The 26,506-nt window shown below is 32.4% G+C and overlaps 1 protein-coding gene and 1 long non-coding RNA gene across 4 annotated transcripts in view; one reads left to right on the forward strand and one right to left on the reverse strand.

Annotated features, from left to right (window-relative positions):
* Positions 1 to 26,506, forward strand: part of LOC146996731 (uncharacterized) — a 115,168-nt gene that overhangs the window by 2,032 nt on the left and 86,630 nt on the right. The window lies entirely within an intron of this gene.
* The window catches only part of LOC118192166 (immunomodulatory peroxidase-like), an 88,694-nt gene continuing 78,813 nt past the window's right edge, over positions 16,626 to 26,506 (reverse strand). For all 3 annotated transcript variants that reach the window (XM_035363063.2, XM_035363061.2, XM_035363062.2), the window contains 3 exons: positions 24,175 to 24,344; positions 18,504 to 18,606; positions 16,626 to 16,926 (listed from right to left, as the gene is read on the reverse strand). In XM_035363063.2, the coding sequence (XP_035218954.2) occupies positions 16,848 to 16,926; positions 18,504 to 18,606; positions 24,175 to 24,344 (352 nt within the window). In that variant the 3' untranslated portion in view covers positions 16,626 to 16,847. The remainder of the gene's footprint in view (positions 16,927 to 18,503; positions 18,607 to 24,174; positions 24,345 to 26,506) is intronic.

The raw sequence follows: 26,506 nt of genomic DNA on the forward strand, positions 1-26,506 counted from the left end.
TGTTCATAAATGCATTCCTTCCTTATGCAATTTCTATTACATTTCTAATTTAAATTCTTGTATCAAACAAAATTTTGATCAAGAGCATTAAAAACTTATATATGAAATAACTAATTGAATAAAATAATAACTTTGAAGTAATATATAATATAATTAATATAAAAAGTATTGAATTAATATTAAAATTCTTTTTGAATTTGTAATTATTTTTAGTCCAAAGGGGTAATCTGCTCAGAAGGATTATTAATTTCGTTTTGCGTTGAAATGTCGGTTCACTTTTCAAATTGTTGCCACCAAATATTAGAGTCTTGTCTTATATTTAAAGAAATTAAATAATGAAGAATCTGCATAAATGTTTCTCGCATTGTGTTAAAACAAAGGTACCTAGAGCCATCCAAATTTGAATAACGTAATTCTCCTGCGAATATGGGCATCTAGAAGCCCAAATTTGGAATTTATTTAATTTATTTTATGACCTATTTCATATTTTGTAAACTGTAACGAATTTTTGATTAACAAAACTTATTATTGTTATTATATACTGTGTTGTTTATTTTTACATTCATACATAAATATTACATAAATTTGGGCTTCATTATCTTGCCAAAATTATAGCCGAGATCTTGTTGCAAATCGAAAATTGCCAAATATGGTTGGGGGCCAGTATAGCAATGAAATACCATATTTTTTCATAACTGAAAAACAACAAACAGTCTTTTTATATACCAACACATGTTTAATAGCCACATGTACTAATTTACTATTAGTTTAATCAATAAATATTTTTTCTCTTACTTAAGTAGTTTGAATAGCTTTTCTCCTTTTTAAGTAGTTTGTACTAACATAAATTTCTAACCATAAGATTAGAGTTTACATTATATATTTCATATTTAGTATGCTACAGACTGATGCATTATTGTAAATAATAAAAAAATTAAAAATTACTTTATTTACAAATATTTACTTCTACTTGGATGTTACAGATGAATCTTACATCTATAACATCCAAGTGGACATGCATATGCTTGCATATTTACCGTTGAGCCATTATACCAAAGGCATTCTCAACAATTTTCCGAGCCCGTGAAAGTCTGTAATTAAATATCTTCTGTTCCTTTAACAGTTGTCTTTTCGTGAGTATGGTTTCATTAAATATTTTGTCAAAGTAAACGCATCATCGCCTACAAGAAAATCATCTTCAGGCAGGTTTAATGCATTTGTTTCAAGTGCTTTTTTCATAGCAGAATTGCTGAAGACCCCTGCGTCTGAGCATCTTCCATTCGCTCCCACATCAATATAGTGAAGTCTATAATCATGGTCTACAACGTCCAGCAATATGATGCTGAAGGATCCCTTATAGTTATGGTAGATGGATTCGTTTCTGGGAGGTGCTTTGATAACAACATGCTTGCCATCAATAGCTCCATAGCAGTGAGGGAAGTTCCATCTCATTAAGAATCCTTCTCCAATCTCAATCCATTCTTCAGATGTCTGGGGACACTGCAACAATAAAAATGACATTTGATTAAATTTAAATATATTTAACATTTTGACAAACTTAATTTTAATAAAATCAGAATTTTTTCTCCCGAGTTTTGGATGAATTATGAGTTCGCCCCCTTTTTGTTAAATATTTTTGCCAGTTTTCAACGGTGAATTTATGCTCAAAGATCAATCTATGGTGTAGATTTGTCGAACCATGCATAGTATCCCTTGATTAATGATTCCATACTTCCATCCAGTTCTTTTACTACCACTTTGATAGTTTCAATATCTATAACATTCAGTAGTATTCTTTAGTAAATGAAGTATTTATCTTGTTATGAAGTATTAATGCACAGGCTCATTCCAGTCAAGCTTCCCAAGTGGAATAACATCACTCGCTGGCCTTTTAAGACTGACGTTTGAAACCTGAAAGTATGTCTTATGAATGTGTACAATTATGATTTTTATGAAGGGTAGACATTTAAACTGAATACTTTGCATAATAAGCAATGAACAAGTTTTTAATTACACAATAAGTATTATTTGGGGCACATGTATGAATACAAATCATTTGCAAAGTGACACCACAATTAGTCTAAATATCACAGCTTTAAAATGTAATATCCAATTAAATGTAAGTGCAATAACTTTAACTCTTTAAAATGTAAGTCAATGGCTGTTTCAAAGAAAATTGTAAAAATACAATGAACAGACATAATGTTCGCAAGAGGAATATTTTTTTCATTAAAATAATCTTTGACAGCGTTAAAAATATATTAACCTTTATTATCTGGAATCAAATTTTTTTTTCAAAAATCATCTCTTGAATATTTTTTTCTGCCTTCACAAACTAGAATACACTAACATTAAAGCCTCATTAGTACCAGGCAAGGTTGGTTCATCAACCTGAAAGAAAATTCAGTGGGTATCAAAAGTTTGTATAACGAAGCTTCAACATCGTCCGCCATGTCATCAATTCGTCGTCGCACTGTATCACTGCTTAATAGGACATTTCTCATAACATTGGATGCGACTGGATGGTGTAAAACCGTTTCTAAAACATCCTTGATACCCGACAGAATCAACTCTTTGCCCATGCTATGAGCCTTCTCCGATTTAGTAATTAATTTTGAAATATTATAAGAGGCTATCAAACTATCGTCGCATTTTTTGTGATGAGGTTATTAGTAACCCTGAGACAGACGGTGCCTTCAGAAATTTGGCTGTGATGTTCGGGAAAGACGAAAACATGCTCGAAGCCTCCTTCGAAAACAAGTTCATCGCCCCTCAGCATCCTTCCACAGCGCCCTGAGGAAGCGGTACCGTACCCGTTGAGAACCAATGGTCTACATGTTAGCGTTCATCATTGAGTGTTTATAAGTCTCCCGTTCTAATTTTAATACTTAATATAAATGATTTTTTTACTTAGTGCATAGGAGAATCACAAGGATTGGAAATAACTGTTTCAAATTCAATAAAATCTAGGTACATGAAAATGTGTAAATCCTAACTAGACGACATGGTAAAACCTAGAAGACCATTCGAAGTTTCAACCGTATTTTATAGCAATTATGTCTAAGGACACTTTTCTGAGCTTCTTAGGTATAATATTGCTCCAAAAGTCAGTATAATTTTATTTTACAATATGTTTCATAGTCTTATCCTCTAGCTGTATGGCAACCATGATAAGTCCGGACGTTACGTTGTTGCCATTTCCTTGACTTCATTTTCGTTACGTCATGCTTACTCCAGCTGTTCTAACCTCCTTTATTACAGTAATCAAGAAGGTTATAATAGAAAGAGGGATCGTTTGCAGTTTCCTCCACTACCTGAAAATGAAATCTAACTAACAAACAAGGGTCATGTTTGTGAACTCAAAACATTGCTTTACGGCTATGAAGCGTACTTGTTTCTACAATGTATCATACGTGTATTTTCCAGGAAAAATACATTAAATTTATAATAAAATGCTTAGCTATTGTTGGATTTTTGTTTTATAAGTAATAAAGATGGTATCTAAAATTTACTATATATGGGAAATTAACAAGAAATAATGAGAAATCTAAATGCATATGTGTAACATTAATGCCTTTAAAATGAAGTTTCTGCATATTTCAAGGATTTGTTTAGAGTTTATTAGCTACCAATTGAATGCTTATCGATTTTTTGATTTATTTAATATTTCTGAATTATTCCCAATATTATCGTAATTTATTAAAGAATCATTTCATATAAAAATGTTTCAAGAACAGGAAAGAAAGTTATTTTATTTCAGTAAGATTAATAGTTCAAATTTAAGTTGTAATATACTAACGCAGAAATGCAGATACTTTTTATTAGCTATAGCAATGTAATTGAAATAGCTCTTTATTTTACCTAATTTCAGGAGAATGGTACTTTATACAAATAATATTTGAATTTTTCCTTTATTTAAAGATTTTATTTGAATATTTTGTTATTTTAAATGATTTAATTTTTAATTTCAATTTAAAACTACTTAAATCTTAAATTTTGCACATTAATAAATTGTTAGAGTTGTTTTTTGGAGGGAGGAGAAGGATAAACTCAAGAGTGCCAATTTTGATTCACCTCATTTCAATCAAATGTCTTCATGAGATCATAAAATTCAAAATATTAAACAAATAGAGATAAAAGTTAAACAGCAAACAGATTTTCATAATTGCATATCAAAAGGAACAAGCAATTAAAGGGCGTTTGGTTTAGATGGTTCCTCAGTGCATATCCTTGTTTTATTAAAAAATTCTAAAAGCTTATTTAAATTCTATTCTAATTTATTTCTAATGTTTATCTCGAGAAAAGATTTCTACGTGTAACAGGAAAATGTGTTCATCTGATGCTGAATAAAAAAAATGCAACAGCGAAAAAAAGTCACGCTCATTTTTATTAAAATTACTCAGAAATTATACAGCATTTTCATAACAGTACACACAATACTACAGTTAAAACTGCTCGTATCACATTACAAAAATATCTATTTAAAGAGTGTTATAAATAATAAATAATACTCAATTACAGTTAAAATATATCCTTGCCCATTTAAGTGAAAAAAAGGGATGTTTTCAGGATAATTGAAAAAGTTTTTTTAAACTATAAAAAAGATAGAAGTACTCTTACAACATTGAGTGGATTCTTCTCATAAAAACAACTTTGTAACAACAAGGAAATAAATATTAAAAAAGTAAAATAGATTTATGTAAATTCAATGATTTCATTTCATGCTTGTTTCACATTTATGATTTTCCTTTAAAGAAACTACCTTCAATTAAGCTGATTATAGAAATATATTTACATAAATATTTAGATACGTCTTTCTACATACTCACTTATCTCTACGAAATGTGGTATATAGGTGCACCTGGACAAGAGCCAGTGCACCTCGAAGCTATTTTTTCGAATTCGAATTTTTTTATTTTATATTTTGTGACAAAATCGCGTCATTTTGGGACATAATGAGCTATAGGAAAGCGAGATTTTACTCTACACAGTCCATTTTCACATCGTCACGAAACGTAGGCACTTAGCTATTTTACGAACTTAAAATAAATTTCGAGTTTCAATAAATCGATTATATACGAATTTATTTAACAAAGTGAGCTTAACACCTTTTCAACAGGATTTTTTTCTAAAAAGTTTATTTTTAAAAATGTACAGTTTATTTTTCTTTGGTTTTTGGACACGTTAAACTTTCATCCTTGCGACTGCTTTTACAAAAAGAATTTTGGAAAAATGATAATATTTTGTAATTTAAAAAATTTTTTAAAATGAAGCTTCCGAGTACACTTCTCACATCTCACATCTTTAAAAATGGGATTTTGGCAACAATTTCCCTTCCTTATTGTTGTTGATAGATTTTTGATGAAATCGCATCATTTTGAATAGATTCATACTTTTAGAAATATCGATTTGGCAACAATTTTTCATCGTAAGCAACCGTGCCGAAGGGTCCGGGTTCGAATCCCGGAGAAGGCATAGATGTTTGTATATGTTTAATAAAAATTTGTAAAAACGTTTGTTGTTAATTTCAATATTAACCCTCACGGATTGGAGGAAACGGCGTTCGCCAAAGTCCTCATCATCTTTCTTCTTGTCTAAAAAGCAAGATTGATACTGATACTGATACTGATTTATGTCACTGTTTTTAAGAGATTGGCATATTTCATTGTCATTTTTATATATACATAATACATTTTTATTGATTTTTTTTATAAAGTTGTTCTGCAGAGTAAAATTTTGCGCGGAATTTTATGTTTTTTGAGTTGCTTTCGTGTTATGTTTTGCTTATTCCACTGCTTGTAAGATATTGAAAAGTTTTGCATGATTTTTTTTTTTTCAACGGGAAGTTGGTTAATTTTTTTATTAGGTTAATTAATATTTGTATTAAGTGATATAGCTTATTTCATTGTAATTTTTTCCTCTTGAAAATATAAGATAAAATATCATTAATTATGCTTTGCTTTTTGAGAATTTTTTGTTTGTATTATTTTATGTTATTCATTGCTCATTTCACTGTTTTTAAGATATTGAAAAGTTTTGAGTGATTTTTTTAGGAAACAAAGTTCTTAACCTCCTTTATATCATTTGAGTTCTTAAGATTTTGCAAAGGAAAGTTGGTTAATTTATTTATTAGGATAATTAATATTTGTATTAAGGGATATTGCTTATTTCATTGTAATTTTGTTATACGTAATAACTTTTTTTATGAAGTTGTCCTGCAGATTAAAATTCTACGCAGTTTTTAAATTTAACGTTTGGTGTTCCCTTCAGCCATTTTTCCGGTACATTTAAAAGCCAGACGAAGGCTAACAGCGAAGCTACTAGTGTTAAATATTTTATTTAATTTTATCACTATAGTGCCTAACAATTTGTAAATTTATGTAAATAATTTATAACAATAAAACATTTTATCTTGATCAGATGCACCAATTATATTAATAACAATTTACAATACATAAAATTAATGTAATTAATAAACAAGGAAAAAATTATTTAACACTTTTACGATTCATAAAAATACTATCAATCAGTGTCTTGCTTTTTACGGAAATTGAGAAACGAATTACTTAAAACGACAAATACCGTAATTTAAATTCTAGTGTATATCATTGCATGTTAGGTTCAAAGGTACCAGTTATAAATAGGAATAGGAAAATATATAATTATTATTTGATTATTATTAAGTCCTTTCTTCCACCAAATCTAGGGAAAAATACATGATATTTCAGCATTGATTTCAGCACGTGATATTTTCAGCATATTTACCAAATTACATAAAAAATTAATAATTACTCGGTAAAAGTAATCACAGGAATCTTTTTAGAAATTCTGCTCGTACAATCATAAGCAATACCAGAACCCATCCTCCAAAAATTAAAAAAAAAAGGATTCAATAAAATTTGTCCTTGCAGAGTTACAGTGCTTGGACAAATGTGGCCGCCGAAGATGCGCTTTTTGAACCCTCACTTCTTCTATTCTGAACTAATTGACAGTAATTATTACACACTATATATTCTTTTTTAAATCACAGCATTAATGACGACACGAATGCTTTTCAAACGACCTAATTTTATGTTACATGGTTAAAATTATCGAAAAGTGGAAAAGTTAATATTAAAAATTTAATAAATATTAAATAAGAAACATGTATGTTAAAAAATAAAATAATTTTAGGCAAAATTCCACCTTTAAAAAACAATTATACAGTACATCGCTGTATACGTGTTATACGTTTATCGGCACTTTCTGATTATTCGTGTCTCTTCGAAAAGCTTTCAGCTCATTAGCAATTTTATGAATTGGTGAGAAATATTTGTTGAGTTAGCTTTACGCCGTACAATTTTTATTCTGTTCAACAATAAAATAAAAATAAAAATATTTTTTAAGAGAAAAGAAATTTTATGCAAAAAAATTAAAACTACACGGTTTCCAAAAATTAAGGAAAAATCGCAAAAACTGCAATAACTCGCTCAAAAATAAGCCAGTCGCTATAAAATTTGAATATGCAGTCAAATAAGAATTGCTGAGTAAACCAGCAGTATGCAAATCAGTTGCGCTGTAAGGGAAATATGTCTCCTGCTAGAAGCATAAAATTGCATGCTTCAGAGCAAGCCTGCAAATTTCGCTGTTTTCCTGAGGTAAGAAATCTTTGACAGCCAATTTGTAACAATAAATCCAGACGTCATTTACCCAAAAAACTGCGATGGAGAGCTATTGAAGGACTAGAGACAGAAAAAACAAAGTCAGACAGAAGGGGCCAGATGGTTAATGCAAGTCCTCCTGTGGTTCATAGACTTTGACAATAGTTTCTAATCACATATCCGGCATCCAGGAAGTTCAACCAAAAAAGGCCAACTACTACTACGACTGCTGATGACCGATATTTGTTGTTATGTGCAAGAAGGAACAGAACCTCGACTCAGATCTTCCTTTATTGCAGCCACTGAAAGGTTGATGTCAACGTCAACCGTGCGTAGAAGACTTCCCGAAGGAGATTTGTACGCGAGGCGACAAGCCTCTTGCGTGCTGCTCAACTCACGTCGTAGAATGGAACGTTTGAGGTGAGCATGTCAACACGCCCACTGGACGGCTGATCAATGGAGCGCGGTTCTCCTTACGGATGATCCAGGTTTAGCCTCCAAAGCAATAGTAGGCATTATTTGATTTGGAAAGAACCTGGAACCCGTTATCATCCATCAAACATCCGTGAAAGAGGCGCATACGGAGGAGATAGTATATCTTTGGGTGGGCGCAGAGACCTCCATGTCTTTGTATGTGGAACCATGAATGCTCAGGCCTATAGAGATGACATCCTTGATGCTTATGTGTGCCCTTATGCCGAGACAATAGTTGATAATTTCCTATCACAGGACGATTCAGCGCTTGGAGTGGCCAGCTCGATCACCGGAACTGAACCCTATCGAGCATGTTTGGGATGCTTTAGGAAGACGTATAGGTGCTCTCAGTCTTCCTCTTCAGATTCTTGCCATGCTTGTAACAGTTTTGCAAAAGCTATGGCTCTCACTTCTTACGGAATCGATTGACTGCATAATTGGCAGCATCGCACATTGCTGTATGTGTTTACTCCATGTTGAAGGCAATTTTTCTCTACCAAACTGACACACCCAATTTGATCATTTATACATATGCTGAATTCTATAACACCATACTGTGAGTCAATTTCCTTAAATTCTACATATAACGTTTTGAGTAATCTTCATTTGTGTTATTTTTCCTTAATTAGTGAGAGCCAGTGTATATGCCTGGTTATATTTTTACAGCGGCAGATATTGTTCAGTTAAATATAAAGTGCGCAAATGCATGTGCATTAAGGCACGTATAGGGTAGGCGCATGTGCGGTTGTCTGTTGTATGCGATGAAAGAAAGACTGGAAGTAACTCAGTACATCAAACTTAATCTCCTAATTTAATATGCATGGTGTACAGTCGAAAATATGTCAACAACAGAGCAATTCTACCAAATGTTGAAACCTGAGAGCAGATAATTAATTAGTAGCTATTTGTTTCAATTTTTTAATTTTATGGGTGTGCACATCTATTTGAGATTTTGAGATATTCAGCAAAATATTTGTGACATTTAATATTTGACTCAGAAGGAGAAGAAAAGGTGTAAAATATCACTAATACGTTTCATAAATTATTAAATTATCACTAAAAAACTCTTGCTTATGATAAATTCGTATGAAAATTTTGTTTCTGTTTTAAAATGGTGGAGCAACTATAAACAACGCAAGACTTCAATACAGAATAAATTAAAAAAAAAAAAATAGAAAATAAAACCATATGACGAAAGCCCACTAGACGAAAGCGCACGCAAAAGAAAAAGCTCTTTAAAAGAACCCACCAATGATATTTGCGCATGCGACAAATACCCACACCGATGAAAACCCATACTGATAAAAACTCACACCAATAAAAGTACACATTGATCCACAATGATAAATGCCCACATAATCAAAAGAACATATGATTTTTATTACTATAAAATGTATTTGTAATTGTAATTATAACAAATGGAGTATTCAGATCTGAATTTTAATGTCTCAAAAATATGTCTATTTATAAATTTTATCATTACTTTATTTGTTTATATTATTAGGTAGCAAACAAATTTTCTGCTTTATGATCAAGCCATTAGCTATAATGTTTGGATGATAAATCTGAAAATGTGCTTTATTTATTTATTTACTTTTAGTATGTGTATGTGAAAATGAAAAATACCACTGTGAAGTTCCTCACATGCTATTTTTAACATTATATGGCAAAGATTAATCATGAATAAAAAAGGAGAGAAATAGTATTTAGTCAAAAAACAGAAAAAAAAATATTTTACAGCTATGACAGGATATTTTAAGCCTCTCTTAGTTCTTGAACTGAAATGTTAAGTAGCCACTTGTTGGACTTCGGTATGTTGATTAAAAGTTGCATTCCCGTTATTTAAACTTTATTATTTGAAATCAAATTAAGACACCTGCATCAAAAATGTATGAAAGAAATCACTAATCTCCATCGTCAAAAATTTCTTTTGTTTTATAGAGAAATTTTATATTTATCTTTTTTATTTTTATATCCTTTCTCAATGTGACATTGTACAGAGAAGCTATAAGCTTACGTAAAAGTGCCCATTTGCCTGCGGACTCCCCCCCCCCCAGCATGCAGCACTTGAAATTTATCTTCGAATTATTATGCTAAAAAAGATAGTTTGACAGAAAATGAATTGGCACAGCGACTTTTCTCAGCCTCCCGGGAATAGATTTGTTTTACAGTACAACTAATTTTTTCCAGCTTGCACTTCAGCGTTTAATTGCCATGATAGGGGCAATCTTCGAGATGCCTGTGGTAATCTTGAGGATTATAAAAACGATTGATTGATTCAAAAAACGCTGATTACGAAAAAACTACATGATGTGCTTTTTTTCTAGTCAACTACTGAACATTTGAGAAGCTTGCATGAAAAAAATATTGTGTATTACTAATGCTAATCTTTCTCGAAAATCAGTTTTCTTGAACTCGAAGTTTTCTAAAGAAAATTTAGTGTTTCCTAGGACTTCTTTAAAATTTCTTCCATTACCCCTCCTTTCTTTACAAGTTGAAAGTAGCCAGTATCCCTATCCAATGCTCCTAATGTCCTTTGTGAAATTTTGAATTATGAAACAATTTGTACACCCTTGACCTTTTGGCTGATCTAGGAGAAAACGTGTACTTTATTGCTGTGATAAAAACGTGTACCTAGAAAAATAATTAATTTTTTAAATAGAATTAAAATTTTCTATCTGAAATAAATCGAAAATGAGTTAGTGGAGAAGTCAAACAACGAAAATCAGCATTATATTTGTAAATTTTGCAGGACAAGTATCGGTGATTTCACTACAGAGCCATCTTCCCCAGCTGCCAAAGTGAAAATGAAAGAGATAAGAGAAGATAAGAATGACTGGACAGGAGTTAAGTTATTGGCGCCATCTACTGATGAAAAAAAAACTAAAATATACGAGTGTTGGAGCAAAAGTCATGGCAACTATTTTTTTCTTGTAGGTATGTGAACAGATCACAAAGCGTATACGTGTCGTGTGGAAGTTCTGCAGGCACAGTGTGTATGCAAAACAACAGATGGCTCTGTGATAGCTGTCTCTGTGGTAGCGAGGGCTCTGAAATCAGTCCGTTGGTGAGTGTTGTGCGAGATGGAAGTAACCCGTGTTGAGCAGAGAGCTTACATCAAAATAGCCGTCTTCCGAGGGAGAAATGCGATGGAATGTCACAGTGAATTAGTAGAAGCCCTTGGGAATAATGCTCTGCTATATCGTACAGTAGCACGGTGAGTAGGAAAGTTTCAGCAAGGACGTGTGTCAACCAGTGATGAGCAACGTTCGGGACGACCGGTGAGTGTGCAGACCAAATTGGCACGTGCCGTCATTGAGCACCTCATGGATGAAGACAGACGATGGACATTACTGGAGTTAGAGAGAGCAAGTGGCATCGAGAAACGCACCGTCCACAGGATATTGCGTAATGAGCTACAGCTACACAAAATCGCTTCGCTGTGGGTACCGCATGCACTGACGGAAGTTCGAAGGTGGGTGCACTATGCAATATGCTCCGACCACTTTGCACGCTGGCAACGGGACGGCGATCAATTCTTGTCACGAATAAACGCCGTCGATGAATTTTGGGCCAGGGCATACAAACCAGAACTGAAATATCAGTCCGCGGAGTGGCGACATCCTGGATCGCCAAGGCAGCAGAAGGTCCGTCAGAATCCTTCCCCAGTCATATTGATGGTGATCGTCGCGTATGACGACAGGGGTGTCATTGTTTACAACTTTGTTCCTTATGGCAGAACAGTGAACGTACAGCACTACAGGGACTTCCTGGTGCGACGGGTACGACGTGGCGTTCGGGATAAATGTCCGGATCTTATGGACAGTGCAATAATTCTGCACGACAATGCAAAACCACATAAAGCAGAGTGTGTACGGCAGCTACTCCGATGTTGGGGATGGGAAGAATTGGAGTACCCAACCGTACTCTCCTGACCTTTCGCCCTGCGACTTTGATCTTATTCCCAAGATTGAGGAACCAATACGTGGTAGGCGGTGTGCAACACGAGAGGGCATTGCTAACGCTGTGCGCCAACAGATGACTCGATTCACACATGGTGCGGCAAATGCTGAGGCTGATGGTATTCAGCGCCTCCCACATCGTTGGCAGCGTGTGGTGACAGTAGCAGGGGACTACATTGAGGGTCTTTAGGCCCATGTTTGTCATGTCAACCTTATGTGTATTGTGTTATCATTCTTTTTCACGGTGAAGGCCATATTGCCTTGTACACTACCGTAATAAATTCGTGTTACGATATTTCAGTGCTATTCATTGTCCACACATGTAGTTAAGACCTTGTCCTTTCGTCTGTATATGTTACATTTTCCAACTGGACTGGTATCGTTAAGGAAAAAAAAATAGTTGCCATGACTTTTGCCCCAACCTATGTAATTTCCTTAAAGGCTGAAGGAGTTATGTCGTAAAATACTACAATAAAATAGCTGATACAATTTTGTTTACTATTCCTTCTCATATTAAGTCTCAAAATGCATATACAGTAAGACCCCGATTAACGCGGGGGATACGTTCCATCAAAGTAGAGCGTAATGCGAAACAGCGCTAAACGAGGCTATCTTTACATGTAAATATTGGGGTTAGGGGAAGATGGCTAGGAAACTGGTTAGGTATTAAATTTAAAAAGTATGTTTTTTTTAATAAAAATAAAACCAAACATTTATTTCTTAAAGCCCAAATTAATACCACATTATTATTTCTTGCAAAAATAAAAACAGAATATAAATAACAAAACGAATATTCTTAAAAAAAAAAAAAAAAAAAAAAAAAAAAAAAAATAAAATTCTCATTCAGTCATATTTAGTTAGCCTTCCGCGTTTTCAGTGTTCTGCCTTTTTGTGACAAAAGCATCTAATGTTGTTTGCCTTTTTCTTTTGCGTTGTTCTCTTAAAAGTTCTTCATAAACGGATAGAGCATCTCTAACACCACGCCTTACTTTTGAGCTCCTGTCAAAATTCGGATCATTTTCAATGAATTGATCCATTATTTCAGTTATGGTAGACAAACTCCTTTTTACAAACGCCATCGAAAGTTCTTTTTGCTCTTCTTCTGAATCACTGCTGTCAACATTTTTGTTTTCTTCTTGTTCAGTTAATTCCTTGAGCTCATCATTAGAAAGACTTGCCGCTGCTTCTTGAATTATTTCTTCGACATCTTCCACATTTACCCCTTCAAAATATGTCTGTACAATACCGCACCAAACAAGAAATACAAGTACACTCTTTCGGATATGTATTTGAAACCTATCGCTGCATAATATTTCGGGGAATCCCCGTATGCTGCGAGCGATTTCGTGGAATCCCCGGGTTGAAATAAAAGAGCGCTAAACCGAAACAGCGCTAAACGAAACAGCGTTAAGCGGGGTCTTACTGTACATCTTTAAAGTTGGAATTATTCTTTATTTTTTAACTATCCCATGCTATTCATTCCATGCATTCTTATTCCCATGTAAGTCATACTGTAGCGAGTTTTATGCTTTCGCTTATTCTTTAGAGAATCGGGAGCTGACTATTATTATCATAATGCGTTGCATTTTATATACTTAGATCTCGCTCTTTTAAATTATTTCCTTTAAAATGGATAAATTTTATTTTACTTATTTACTATTTTCGATATAGTTTCCCATTGCTTATATAAAGCGGCCCTCCAAAAACGTAGCTCTTCTTCAGTACTGCTTTCATTCTTTGTGAAGGAGGCCGTAATCCTTATTCTCTATCTGCTGACTATCTATCCGTACGTCGGCTTAACAAAGGTTATGTTATAGCCTTATATTGCCTTCTTTTCCAATTCCTCTGTAACCATTGCATTAGAATGGCGGAATCCAGTTTGTCAAAGTACCGCTGGAGTTAGGCTATTATTTTGTGGAGCAGTTTGTATTTGTAGATATAGATTTATGAGAGAAAATTGGAACAGCTTTTCCAAAAATTAGTGTTGTTAACAAAGCTTTCATTTGTGATGCTTACATAAATTTAATATAATGAAAAAAATAATGGTTAGTTACGTTGTAAGAAATTATCTCTTTCCTTAATGCCAGCAACTGGAAGCACTTGCATGCAGTAGTTAGGAGATCCAGATTGCTATATGCAATCCTCGAGAGATCATTGTTGATTTCCGAATTTTGAAATGCTGGAGAGGTCATTGTTTATTTTCCATGTTTCCTCCTTCGAAATTAACCTACAGACTCTAGAATATTTTATATTGTTTATTTCAATCTGAATCTAATATTAAATACTATGGGTCATAAAAAAACAGTTAAGTAAGTTAATTATTAAATTAACAGAGTGGTCAAGACCCCTTTTTCAAATGCTTTTCAGTGCTTTTGTCCTTCTTTCAAAAGCTTTATCGTAAAGGAAAAGAGAGTTACAATTGAAAAAATATTACTCGAGTTGCATATTTGGAAATTTAAAAATCATAATTTTTATATTTATTAATAGACGACACTGTTACAGGAAGAAAGCCTATTTTTAAAGTACACATTTCCAGATCAAAAATAAGATTTCTAAAATTAAAATATTTTTCAGTTGTGATATTAATTTTCGGGTCCATTTGATACTTTCTAAGAAACTTAAATTTGAGTGAACTTCAATAAATTTACGTACTAGAAACACATCATTAATATAAATTATATCATATTAAAATTTATTTAGGTTCAGACAGCTCATACGAACGTATTCATGGTTCATAAGCACAATTACATAAAGCATCAGTTGCTCTTCCCGTGAAATAAATTAAAAATAAGTCAGAGGCAGTTTATCGCTATTGTTGCTTTAAAGGCTATGGGTAATTTGGATCAAAAGATAATATATAAAATGTTCTTCGATGACAACAGGATCGAGAAGGTTAAAGCAAAAAGCTCGATGTGACTTTCTGACGATGAGGGTGACTAAAATAGAAGACTCAATATTGAAGTATGGTGTTTATTTAAATAAGTCAGACGACCAAGGCTCTGAACTCGATATGCAGCTGCTTCTTCGTACCGAATTCTAAGCAGTTTTTATTTAGGAAATGGGAATCAACTAAAATTTGCATTTCTTAATAAGTAACTTACGTTTAGAATTACAGGAATTAGTAATTTTAACAAGTATGAATTTTCAAGACTAAAATGGCAGGACTTAAATTTTAGTTACATTATATATGGTTCTTATGTTAAACTGCCAAGTTGTTAAGATTTTGATCTATACTATAACTTCTTTCCGTATTTCTCACCACAATTCAAATTTTCTTTTACATTATATAAGTTTAGGGGGTTTTGCCTTCTGGAGTGACTGTGCTCTCTGTAGTACAGGATCGGTAACTAGTTTAAAGATATCTTACCGTCTCTCCACTTTCCTCATTTGAGATTTAATTTGAGAATCGTCATTAGCTGATGAAAAATTCTGCCACATTTGAAAACGTACCTACTAATACTTGACGACTTTCAAATTTCATCGCTAGTTGAAAACGTTATTCTATCATACCCAGGTTTTTTTTCTAAGTTTAAAAGTACTGAATCTAAGGCAACAACCTAGGCAATATTATTTGAATAATTTCTGCATCAGATTTCGTTTTCAATATATCAGATTTATCATCTGCACTTTCTTTAAAATAAGTCCATTGTTTCCTCTTCCCTAGTCTGATATTTACCAAAACGTTCCTCCTTTAATTTCACGCTACATTTCACTACAGGAAACACTTTCAAAAGAGGCGGTTTTAAACAGATCAAGTATAATTCTTACTGCCTGGTTCACATAATAAAAATTTCCCAATACCTTTGTACCAGTTCAGGGCTTGTCTTTGAAGAGCGGAGGTTACTATGGTGACCTTCTGCAACTTTGAAACAGGGTGTAATAAAAATTTCGTTTCTAATTCTTCTAAAAAGCTTAAGATCGAACTTATCACATCGAAGGTGATGACGATTTTATTGATGCGCTCATGTTGTCGGTAATAAAACTGAAGCCTTTCAGGCGACTTCCTGGTGTAGAAGGAACTAGAAATCTTTGAAAGGGGGTGGGGCAGGATAAATATAACAGTCAAATAAATTTTAAATTAATAATAAATAATGATATCAAATACATTTAAATGTCTCACACAACACAGTCGAATGACTAAGCTAAAAGCTGGCACAAGTAATTTTGATGGCGCATGAATTTAAAATATCAACCGCAAGAGAATGCAAAAGTCAGATAATCACTTTTAGATAAGAGCTGGTGAAATTTAACAGCGCAGGGGGAGTACTAGAAACTCTCCCTCTCTTAAGATTCAAAACGCCTCAGCTTATACATTCTAACTATCAGTTTATATGTTCTCAATGATAATTTGCATTCTGGGGAGGATTAAGAAAGATGAGATCAAACTATAATAACTATTTAGTTTAATATAAGAACCTTCTAACCTAGCTAAAAGCAGGATGGGACTATAAGATACTTGCCTCTAGAAATACTTATAATTTATATAAAAGTTATATCATATCCTTGTATGTAAATGAGTATATTTTGTAAGTTATGTTACAGACCTTGATGGACTGACACAGAGATTTATTTATTTAATTAATAATGTATTAACAGTAATGGTAGCATACACTATGAAATGGTTTTATACAACAAACAATAATTAAAATCTAAAATAAAATATTAGGTGTACAAAACCCAGTGGAAATATTTTCAATCAATAACGCTATTTCATTTAAGCGTCGAGTGTTTTGAAATAAGAAACTCTTTTGGTATTTATAGATTAAGCAGCTCATTCATGATGCTCAGGCTCAGATTTCCAAAGATAAAGATCAATTTCCGGCAAGCTGGAGCATGGCACTACTGGATTTCTGGAAAAGGAAAGAGTTCTGTTTATAATCATTCAAACATCTGTAAATAATTAATAGCTCGCTAAATATAAATTTCATTAAACACTTGAGTAAATTTGATCTATTTTTTTAGAAAAGCAATATGATTAGAAGCTCTTTAAAGAAAAGCATGGATTCGCTGCTATATTTGGTTTACCTTTGCTTGGGATAGAAATCATACTCAACCCCCAACCCCAATTTTAAATACCACTTCATATCCAGTTATACTCATTCAAAATGAGAAAACAAGATAATTATTCAAAATGAGATAACAAGATAATAAATAATAAGAATTCACATTTTAAATTTATGAAATATTTCCATAAATTTAAAATACGTCTATTTTATGGTACCTTTCTCTTAAGTAAAGTCATCATTAAATTAAGAAATATAACAATATATGTATGTTTTTCCAAAAATTGTTGATTATAATTTTATTATTATTTATAATTATAATTATACCATAATTTACATAAAAATTGTTAATGTTTGAGTCTAATAATTTGTTTGCATAGGATAATAGATTTTGTATTAATCTTCATTACATTTATTGCATAATATCACAGACTATTCAAACAATAACGCAATTTTACAGTCTATTCAATCAATAACGCTATTAGTCAATTTTATAGTCTAGTCTTATTGCATATTATCACAGTCTGAAATTTTTCTAAGTGCTTTCCAATTCTATTTAAATTTCGCATTTCAATTTTACCCATGCAGTGGAATTTCAAATGTTGCTTAGGTATAATTTTGAAATTTTATTTCTAGTTAAGAGGTAAAATGTTAAATAGAGTCGTTTGAATTGATGATATGATACTTCTTTGATTTGAGAGTGATAAAAAAAAGAAGTGCATTATTTGCACATTTGAATATATTATTTTGCCATATTCGTTTGGGTACAAAAGCATTTCTTCTTAAAGATTCTTTCTTAAGGCGATTTATTTTAATGCTACTATGTTTTCTTAAACAAATATGGCTATTAAATATTATTTCGTGGTTGTATGCACTGAGTAATTCAAGGTTAGTCAAACTAATTTCTTTAAGAGATATAGCGTTATATATTATTTTAGCATAGTTTCAAGTGAATTAAAGAAATATTTTTGCAGTTAATTTAGAAAGTATGATTTTTTTTGAAAAATGTTCCCTTTGTGGAATTGTTATTTTGTAGGTAGTTTTATCTACATAATTAATTAATTCTTTCCTCTCATTTCAAGCCAACAGTAACGTGAAGACGCTGATTATTATCATTTAAAAAATACATAAATGGAAGATAGTAAGAGAATTTAATACTATTTCTACTTGAATTAAACTGGATCACAAGTTAGTCTTCATTTGGCCCTTAAAAGCACAATAAATTGTAAGTTACCAATTGTCGAATCAAAAGATTGCCTTTTAGTACTCTTGATATTTATTACTTCTTAGTTAAGGAACTTTACCATGACGGATGTAAGAAAACTTTCCAGAGTAGCTCATAAAGAAATATTTACTATTATCTTAAATTTGAAACAGGACAAGCGTAAACTCTTATCATTATAAGCTTTCGAATTAACACTTACTCGTCACTTGGGGTAAGCAGCGCGCTCATTTGCATCTCCTTCACTTTAGTATTATCACATATAAGTCTAGAAAGTGATGCATTATAGATGGCTTCTATCTTTTCTGAAAACAAAATGCCTTGAATAAATATTACTCTGAAAACACTTAAAGTGTAAAACAATTTCAGTTTCTTCTTTCCATATAATTAGAAATAATAAAATCTAGAAATTTCGCAACTAAACTATTTAATTTTACATAAATATAAAAAAATTATGAGTTAAAATACAATATAAAAATTAAATTGAATAAAAATATTTTAAAGAAAGATCTAATAATTTAGAAAGGCATTAAAACATAGTAACACTCTCGAACACATATGCTGCCCAGTTCTATTTTGCTTTACAGTTTCTTCAGTATTATATATTCCAGTAATAATGTATTCTATAATTCAGTTCTTTTTAGTTCAAAAGAGCTATTAGTCTCGAAACACGATTTTGTATTGCTTCATTTTAGTGCATTATTTCACTTTCATCCGAATCTGTTGCCATTCGGCGAAATGTAAGCTATTTATCTTTCACTTTGATTCTGTCTGTCTATTATCGATTAACAAACTGAGCTATTTAAAAGCAACAGGTACAAATCTTAAGAATATAAATGTTTACTTATTAATCAGATTTTTTATCAGTAAATTTATTAATACCTTGATTTATGAATAATTTGTTGATTTTACTAATACATTTTCAGTACGACTAATTTAAATAAAAATGCACTTAACTCATAATGTATCTAATTAAAAACATTCAATATTTTTAGTGAAATACATTACAGAATTTTCACTTTTCAAATATACAGAATATATTGAACGTTCTGATGTAAGAATAAATGGATGTTCACTTAGCATCTTATAAAATGTTTCGCTATTTCACCTGAGCGATTTATATCTCTACTACGAACCGTATTAGATTTTAAAAGAGCTCTTTCGGACGACCGTTGAAATCTAAATATTTTAAAATTTTTGTTACAATTTTACTTACCCTAACGGTATTACTACGCACGGCGCGAATGATGTAATCAAGACTCCGAAAACAATCGTATTTAATTAAGATGTGCATTATATAAATTAACATTTCATTGGAAAACTGTCCGCAGAAAATTAATTTGTAATTTATTACTTGATATTTTATTCTTCTTATAAAACTCCGAAAATGAAAACTGTGTAAAACGAGTGTTGCTTACAAACAAATGAAAACAAAATTTTTAATTAAATTTTGATACGATTTATAGGCAACTGAAAATGTTTTTAACAAACTCACGAGCTAAAATGTATGTAACTGCATAAATAAGCTAAAATATTTTATTCTGGTTAATAAATTTTCTCCAGTTACAAGAGCATTTTAAATTTTATCCTTAAGAACTAAAGAGGTATTTACATAACTAAATCATCTGATACTGACAAACCTTAAGATTCATGATTCGCACCGCGGCGAGGCGCATTTGAATTTTTAAATTTACTGTAATTTAAAAAAGGCTAATAGTGATGTACGAACTATAATGGTGTTGACTCGTCTTACCATGGATTTAGTCAACTACGTCTCATGCAATAAGTGGGGAAAACTGCAGCGAAATATCACATTTCTCATATACGTTCTTGAAGCATAAATGGACTTCTAAACTTCCATACAGTAATATATAGAAGAGCCGTATTGAACAAACGTACTTTAATCCCACTGTTTGACTGAATTGTATTCTGATCTCACTTATCCCAAAAGCATCATAAACAACTAAGCTCAAAATATTCTACAAATTTATTACCTAGCGGTATTTTTATCTCACGACTTTTGGTCGCATAGTAAGGTTGGTAACTTGAAAATGATTGAAAACCCGTACCAGCGTATGATCTCCTGCGTCTATTTAAATAGCAACGAGCTTTAAGTAAAGTATCACTTCTGTTTGATTGTTTGCAAATAAAATCTAATCTGCTGTTACAAGGAAAAGAAATGTTTATAATAGGAAATTTTTAGATTATATTCTCTTAGGTATAATTGACCATATAGAAAAGTTATTTAATTTACATAAACGTAATCAATGTTTTTCCCTTTACTTCGTTTCGTTAAAAATATATTTTATTGGGCAGTTGAATAACAAATAATTTAATTTTTAACTTAAAAAATTAAATTTTTATAAGATATTTAAAATAAGAATTTCGATGCTAATACCATAATTTAATTTTCTTCTATGTTATTTCTGTAGCATCAGCAAAACTAATATTACTTTCACTTGCACGTAAAATTCATGCGATATTTAGGTATCAACAAACAATTACTCGTTAGTTTTTGGAAATACACCTGAATAGTGAGTACCGTGCTTTCCAGGATCAGTAAGAAGTAAATGAATAGGTGTATTCAAATTTGCTGTTGTGTTTCTTCATCATCGACAATGCAAGAGAGAATAATAAGTGTATTTTTTGGCAGTAAAAGTCACAGCTCTTGCATTACAAGAGTTCAATAACAATGGGAACAGCATATTGGATGTTGCTGAAATTGGTTAACCGGAATCAATACTTATATATTTGTTGAAGCTCTGAATAGATTTTCATAAAAAAATGCATTATGATTTGGTCTACAACTTCTCATATTTACTATTTAATACTCATATTTGCATATTCGATGTATATAATATTTATTATAATTATTAAATATATAATATTTATTCCCGAAGGAGGTTTGTACGCAATCATTATTAAGATGCAAACAAAGCACTATTATAAAATCATTCTCTTATACTGCTTTATATAAATACATATCACGTCTAGATATAACCGAAATAGCCTTCATAAGTGCTGCACAATTTTATATTAAACGCATATAACAGTGATTATATATTTTTTCACTAAAATTTGTTAAGCGTTCATTATATATGGTATATCGAAAGTACCGCTTTGATTTACCATATACAATCAAAATCTAATATGTTTTCAATAATGTTTGTGTAAGCATCGAATATGAAAATGCGAGTATTAAATAGTAAATATGAGAAGTTTTCGATCACACCATAATGCATTTTTTTCATGAAAATCTATTCAGAGCTTCAACAAATAAAGTATTGATTCCGGATAACCAATTTTAGCCATCATACAATATGTTGTTCCCATTGATATTAAAGTATTACCCACTAATATTGAAAAGTTTTGTATTATAATTTATTACAGTTTTTCATTAAAAACTGCTATGGGCTTCAACTAAAGTACAGCTTTCGGTTTTCAGATTTCACCCAAAATCTAATCAACTCTTTATATGAATGCAGAAAGCTTAAATATGAAAAACAAAAATTTTCGGAAATTTATAAAGAGTTATCGCCAACGAAAAATTCATCACACACATACGCATAGACATCATTGTAAAAACAGTAAACATATATGCAGACCTCATTTAAAAATAGCAAAAACTTACTCTGGGGACCCTAATTCGTTATTATTCACTGAAAATTCGCTGTCGAAATTTTGGGTCGGACAACCTTATTTCCCTTAGCTATATAAGGGAGGTAAAAAATAATAGAGGTATTATATATATATATATATATATATATATATATATATATATCATTGCTTTATATATACATTGGATGGACAAAATATGAAAACACCTTGTGAAATGCATGTTTGAAAAGAAAGATTAATTTTAATGAAATATGTAGGTGGCGCTGGCGTTTTTGACTACTGACGCCACCTGTACAACTTCGTAAATGTGCTAAACAGTTCAGTTGTTGTCGGAGTACTGTTATGTGAAGTTGTCATTGCATTATGTCAGAGTTAACAGACTTCGAACGTGGGAAAATAGTTGGAGCACGTATGGTAGGTGCTTCCGTAAGCAAGGTAGCCGAGGTGTTTAGTGTTTCAAAAGGTACTGTATTGAAGATTTATTCCGCATATTTGAAAAACATCATCTGCTAAATCACAGCGCGGACGAAAGTGTGTCCTGAGTGATCGTGACAGACGATCATTAAGGGCAATTGTGACGAAAAATAAGAAGACCACAGCTGCAAAAGTTACTGCTGAAATGAATGTTGTGTTACCGAACCCTGTGAGTACCAAAACAATTAGAAGGGAGCTTCATAAACAGGGAATTGCTGGCCGTGCTGCAATTGAGAAGCCACTCATCAGTGATGCTAATGCCTGTAACAGGAAAAGGTGGTGTTTAAGTCATAAAGCCTGGACTATAGAGCAGTGGAAGCGAGTAAGATGGTCTGACGAGTCTTCTTTCACATTGTTTCCCACTTCTGACCGAGTTTACGTCTGGAGAACGCCATCTCAAGCCTATAATACAGACTGCTTGTTGCCAAGAGTGAAACATGGCGGGGGTTCTGTTATGGTTTGGGCAGCCATATCGTGGTTCTCTGCTAGCCCCATGATAACTGTGTCAGGGAACATGACTGCCGAGACTTATGTGAACATTTTGGCCGATCAAGTTCATCCCATGGTACAAACTTTGTCCCCCGATGGTGATGGTGTCTTCCAAGACGACAAAGCTCCTGTTCACACAGCTCACACTGTCCAGGACTGGTTTTCTGAGCACGAGGATGAGCTGTCCCGTTTCCCCTGGCCACCACAGTCACCAGACCTGAATATTACCGAACCTTTGTGGTCTACATTGGAACGAAAAGTGCGTTCTCGTTATCCACCGCCAACATCGTTATCTGAACTTGCCACCGTTTTGCAGGAAGAATGGTATAATATCCCCTTGGCAAACATACAGGAACTGTATTTATTCATTCCAAGAAGACTGCAAGCTGTTTTGGATGCCAACGGGTTTCCTACACCATATTAAGCAAAGAAACATGTTTTTTTAAAGGTGTTTCCATATTTTTGTCCAACCCCTGTATATAATATATATATAAAGTAATAATTTAATAATAAATAATTAATAAATAATTTATTGTCATCCAAGCATATTATCATTTTGAAAATTGTTAGCCCTAACGTTGCATAACAACAGCATCATGAAATTCCTAAAAGAAAATTTTCGACAGACTCACGTCACTCCGCCATAAGAAAGCAAGTTTAATTTCTCCCACCGCAGCGGCCGGTCGCTGGAGGGCCTGAACGCTGGTAGATCGGTTCAAGGTTCGAATCCAGCGAACTTGCAAGACTTTCGAGATCATGAAACGTGGAAACTTAACTGTGACATTGCAATAATTTGGGCCAAGGATATTCTGTTTACCAATGTATATGCTAATCATTCAAGCCACAAAAGCATGCAGCGGCAATGCGGTATTTCCTTTCAAAATGGAGTCGTGAACATAGTACTTATACTACGTGATAACATATTTACCGATAATTTTATCACTCCAAATTCATAGATAGTGAAAACTGAAGCACTGTATTCTTTCTTTCTCTCCCTCTCTGTAAGTGCACAAGTACTCTACAAAAGTATATTCTAGTTATTTTGTTTTTGTTATTTCATTTCGCAGTTGAAATGTGTAGATTGGTGTTCAGGCACACCAATTAAAGAGACACTAAGATGATATCAAATAAAGATTTTTAGAAGCATGAACAAACCATTTTTCGGGATTCAAAAATATATATTTTAAAGACATTTTTAAGTGCCATCACCAAATTTTTAATTCAACTATTCAGAAGGTGTTTGTACTTAAGTGGTTTCATCATGTTAACTCTAAACTGTATTTTTGGCTCACCTTTACTGTATGACGTAGGAAGACCAGTGTGAGTAAAGAAGAATCTGTCTCCATCTTTGAGGAATTTGAATTGAATTGCATTGATACAGGCAGCTGTTGGTGGTACTACTGAACTATCACTGTTATATTCCATTTGGAGCCCTACAATCAAGTCAATATCAACCACATCCCTGAAATAGAAGCATATGTTACTGCTCTGTATCACAAATCTCTTTTTAAGTTCAATAAAAAATACAAGAAGTGACTTTGCATGCAATGTTCTTCTTTGCATAAGTGATTCCACTTTAAATAAATCAACATTCGTATAAGTAAAGTACAATCTTGGAAACTACAATTACAAAAGAAAAATCAAGACTGTACAATAGCACAATAATATTCTATAACTGTATATTGTGACCCCAGTTTTTCATGAAGCTTCCCTTAAAAAATGTGGACGCTGCGCATTTACTAGTGAGAGATGCTAAACAGGATTTTCCATCCTTCCCCCCTCAGAGAAGCGCAGAAACTGCGAGCAGAAGAAAACTCGAAATCCGACGCAGTTTGAAACAGGTGCAAATGCAAATGAATACATTACTATTTAAGCAGGTTTAATATGAATAATTTTTTAACGTTGTCATCACTTACTAACTGTCTACAATTATTACCATTTCGACGGGCTTCGCCGCATGAAAATGAGATAAAACTCGTAATGTAATGGGAGAAACCTTATTTAATTACTTGTCTGAAGGTAATTAATTAGAGAAATACGGGTGACTTTTGGATATTATTATATTTTTGGAAGAATAATGGTGTCTTTGTGTTATTATGCATAATTAATTTGGAAGTATGTGTACTCTGCATGTTATTAATTTTTACCAAAACTAATAATTAGAAGAGAACTGGATTTTTTTTTCGGTTTATTTAATTGTATAAAAGGCGTTTAATAGGAAAGCATTAGCACTTTATAATTTGAGATATTTACTGAGAAAACCCTGATATATTTTTTTTATTTACAAGATAATTAATTTGGGTAATTTTTTTAATTCGCATTTTGTCCATCGCCTATGGCCATTTTTAAGTGCCCTTGAGATAAAGAAAGAATCCCAACAGCTGTCAAAACACGAATGCCAACTACACAGGTATGAAAAGGTTACATATTTACCTGCTCAGGGAATTATGTAGCCTCTTCAGTGTGAGCAGGTGGGTGCGATTAGTAACGCTTTTCACATTAATAGATAATTCATGCACTGAGCCTACAATATATTTTGTCCCAAAATAGAAATATAGTGATAATACAAACTAAATCTTTCAAGGAATATATAGTAATAGGAAGGTTATACTAGCAAACAACTCCATGTCTACGCAATTTATATTCATGTTTGGCACCAGAAATTACTCGATAGCTGAAAAGTGATATAAACATTATTATACAATCATTAGTAGGAAAAAGTGCGAATAGCTAAGACTCGAAGGCCTCCTGGAGCTAAATTGCTCGATCTAGAGTTTGTCAAATTTGACTAAAATATTAACTGAGTATACAATATAATTCCTGAAAAGTCACAGACTCAGTACTTCTTTATTAATGGTAGTTTTCTAAAAAATTCATTCAACCAGTCTTACCTACTAGTGAGGTAAGACAGGCGCACATGTTAAATTTATGGGAAATTAGAGAAAAGACTTTCAGTAGAAAAGTGGCAGATACTTTAATTTCATATGACAGTTTAAGAATATTATTTACAAATTCTACAATTAAAGCCTTCTTTCTCAACTTCACTAAAGCTTTTGCAGACCCACCAAGACACTTTCTACATTGGATCCACCACTATCTATTTTTCTGAAATAGAAAAGACATCACTACCCTATAAACAATCAACGTCTGATAAGATTTTATCGTCTTCATCGGGTGAATCATCATTTCAGTATTCACGTTTTCTGATGAGACTATTTTGTTATACTGGTTCTTCATGCGCTTCTCTTTTTAGTTGTTTTGTTTTGGGATTTTCTTTTTATGTTTCTTAAAGTGAAACTGTTTTCCTTTCCTTGTGGGAACAATATAGCGGCGAGCTTAACAAAATAACATTGTTCCCAGAGGCAATGTTGATCAGATCGAAGCATTTCGTATGTGGAGCATGTCGGTCCAAAATCAAGACTAATTTTTCAACAGACAACTCGAAATTTTCTTCAGACTTTCGAAACCAATAATTTCTCTTTGCATCAACAGAAAAAAAGGACATTGAGCAAAGCTACTCGGGAGTAACGTCATCAATGAGCATGGTTTTTTAATATTTTTCTAGGGAAAATCAACATTGTTAGCAGGGAGTTATCGGTCACTCGCATACGCTTCCACTCCAGT

Source organism: Stegodyphus dumicola, chromosome 6, assembly GCF_044657685.1.
Source record: "Stegodyphus dumicola isolate Sdum_Otavi_A_Nest chromosome 6, ASM4465768v1".
NCBI lineage: Eukaryota > Metazoa > Arthropoda > Arachnida > Araneae > Eresidae > Stegodyphus > Stegodyphus dumicola.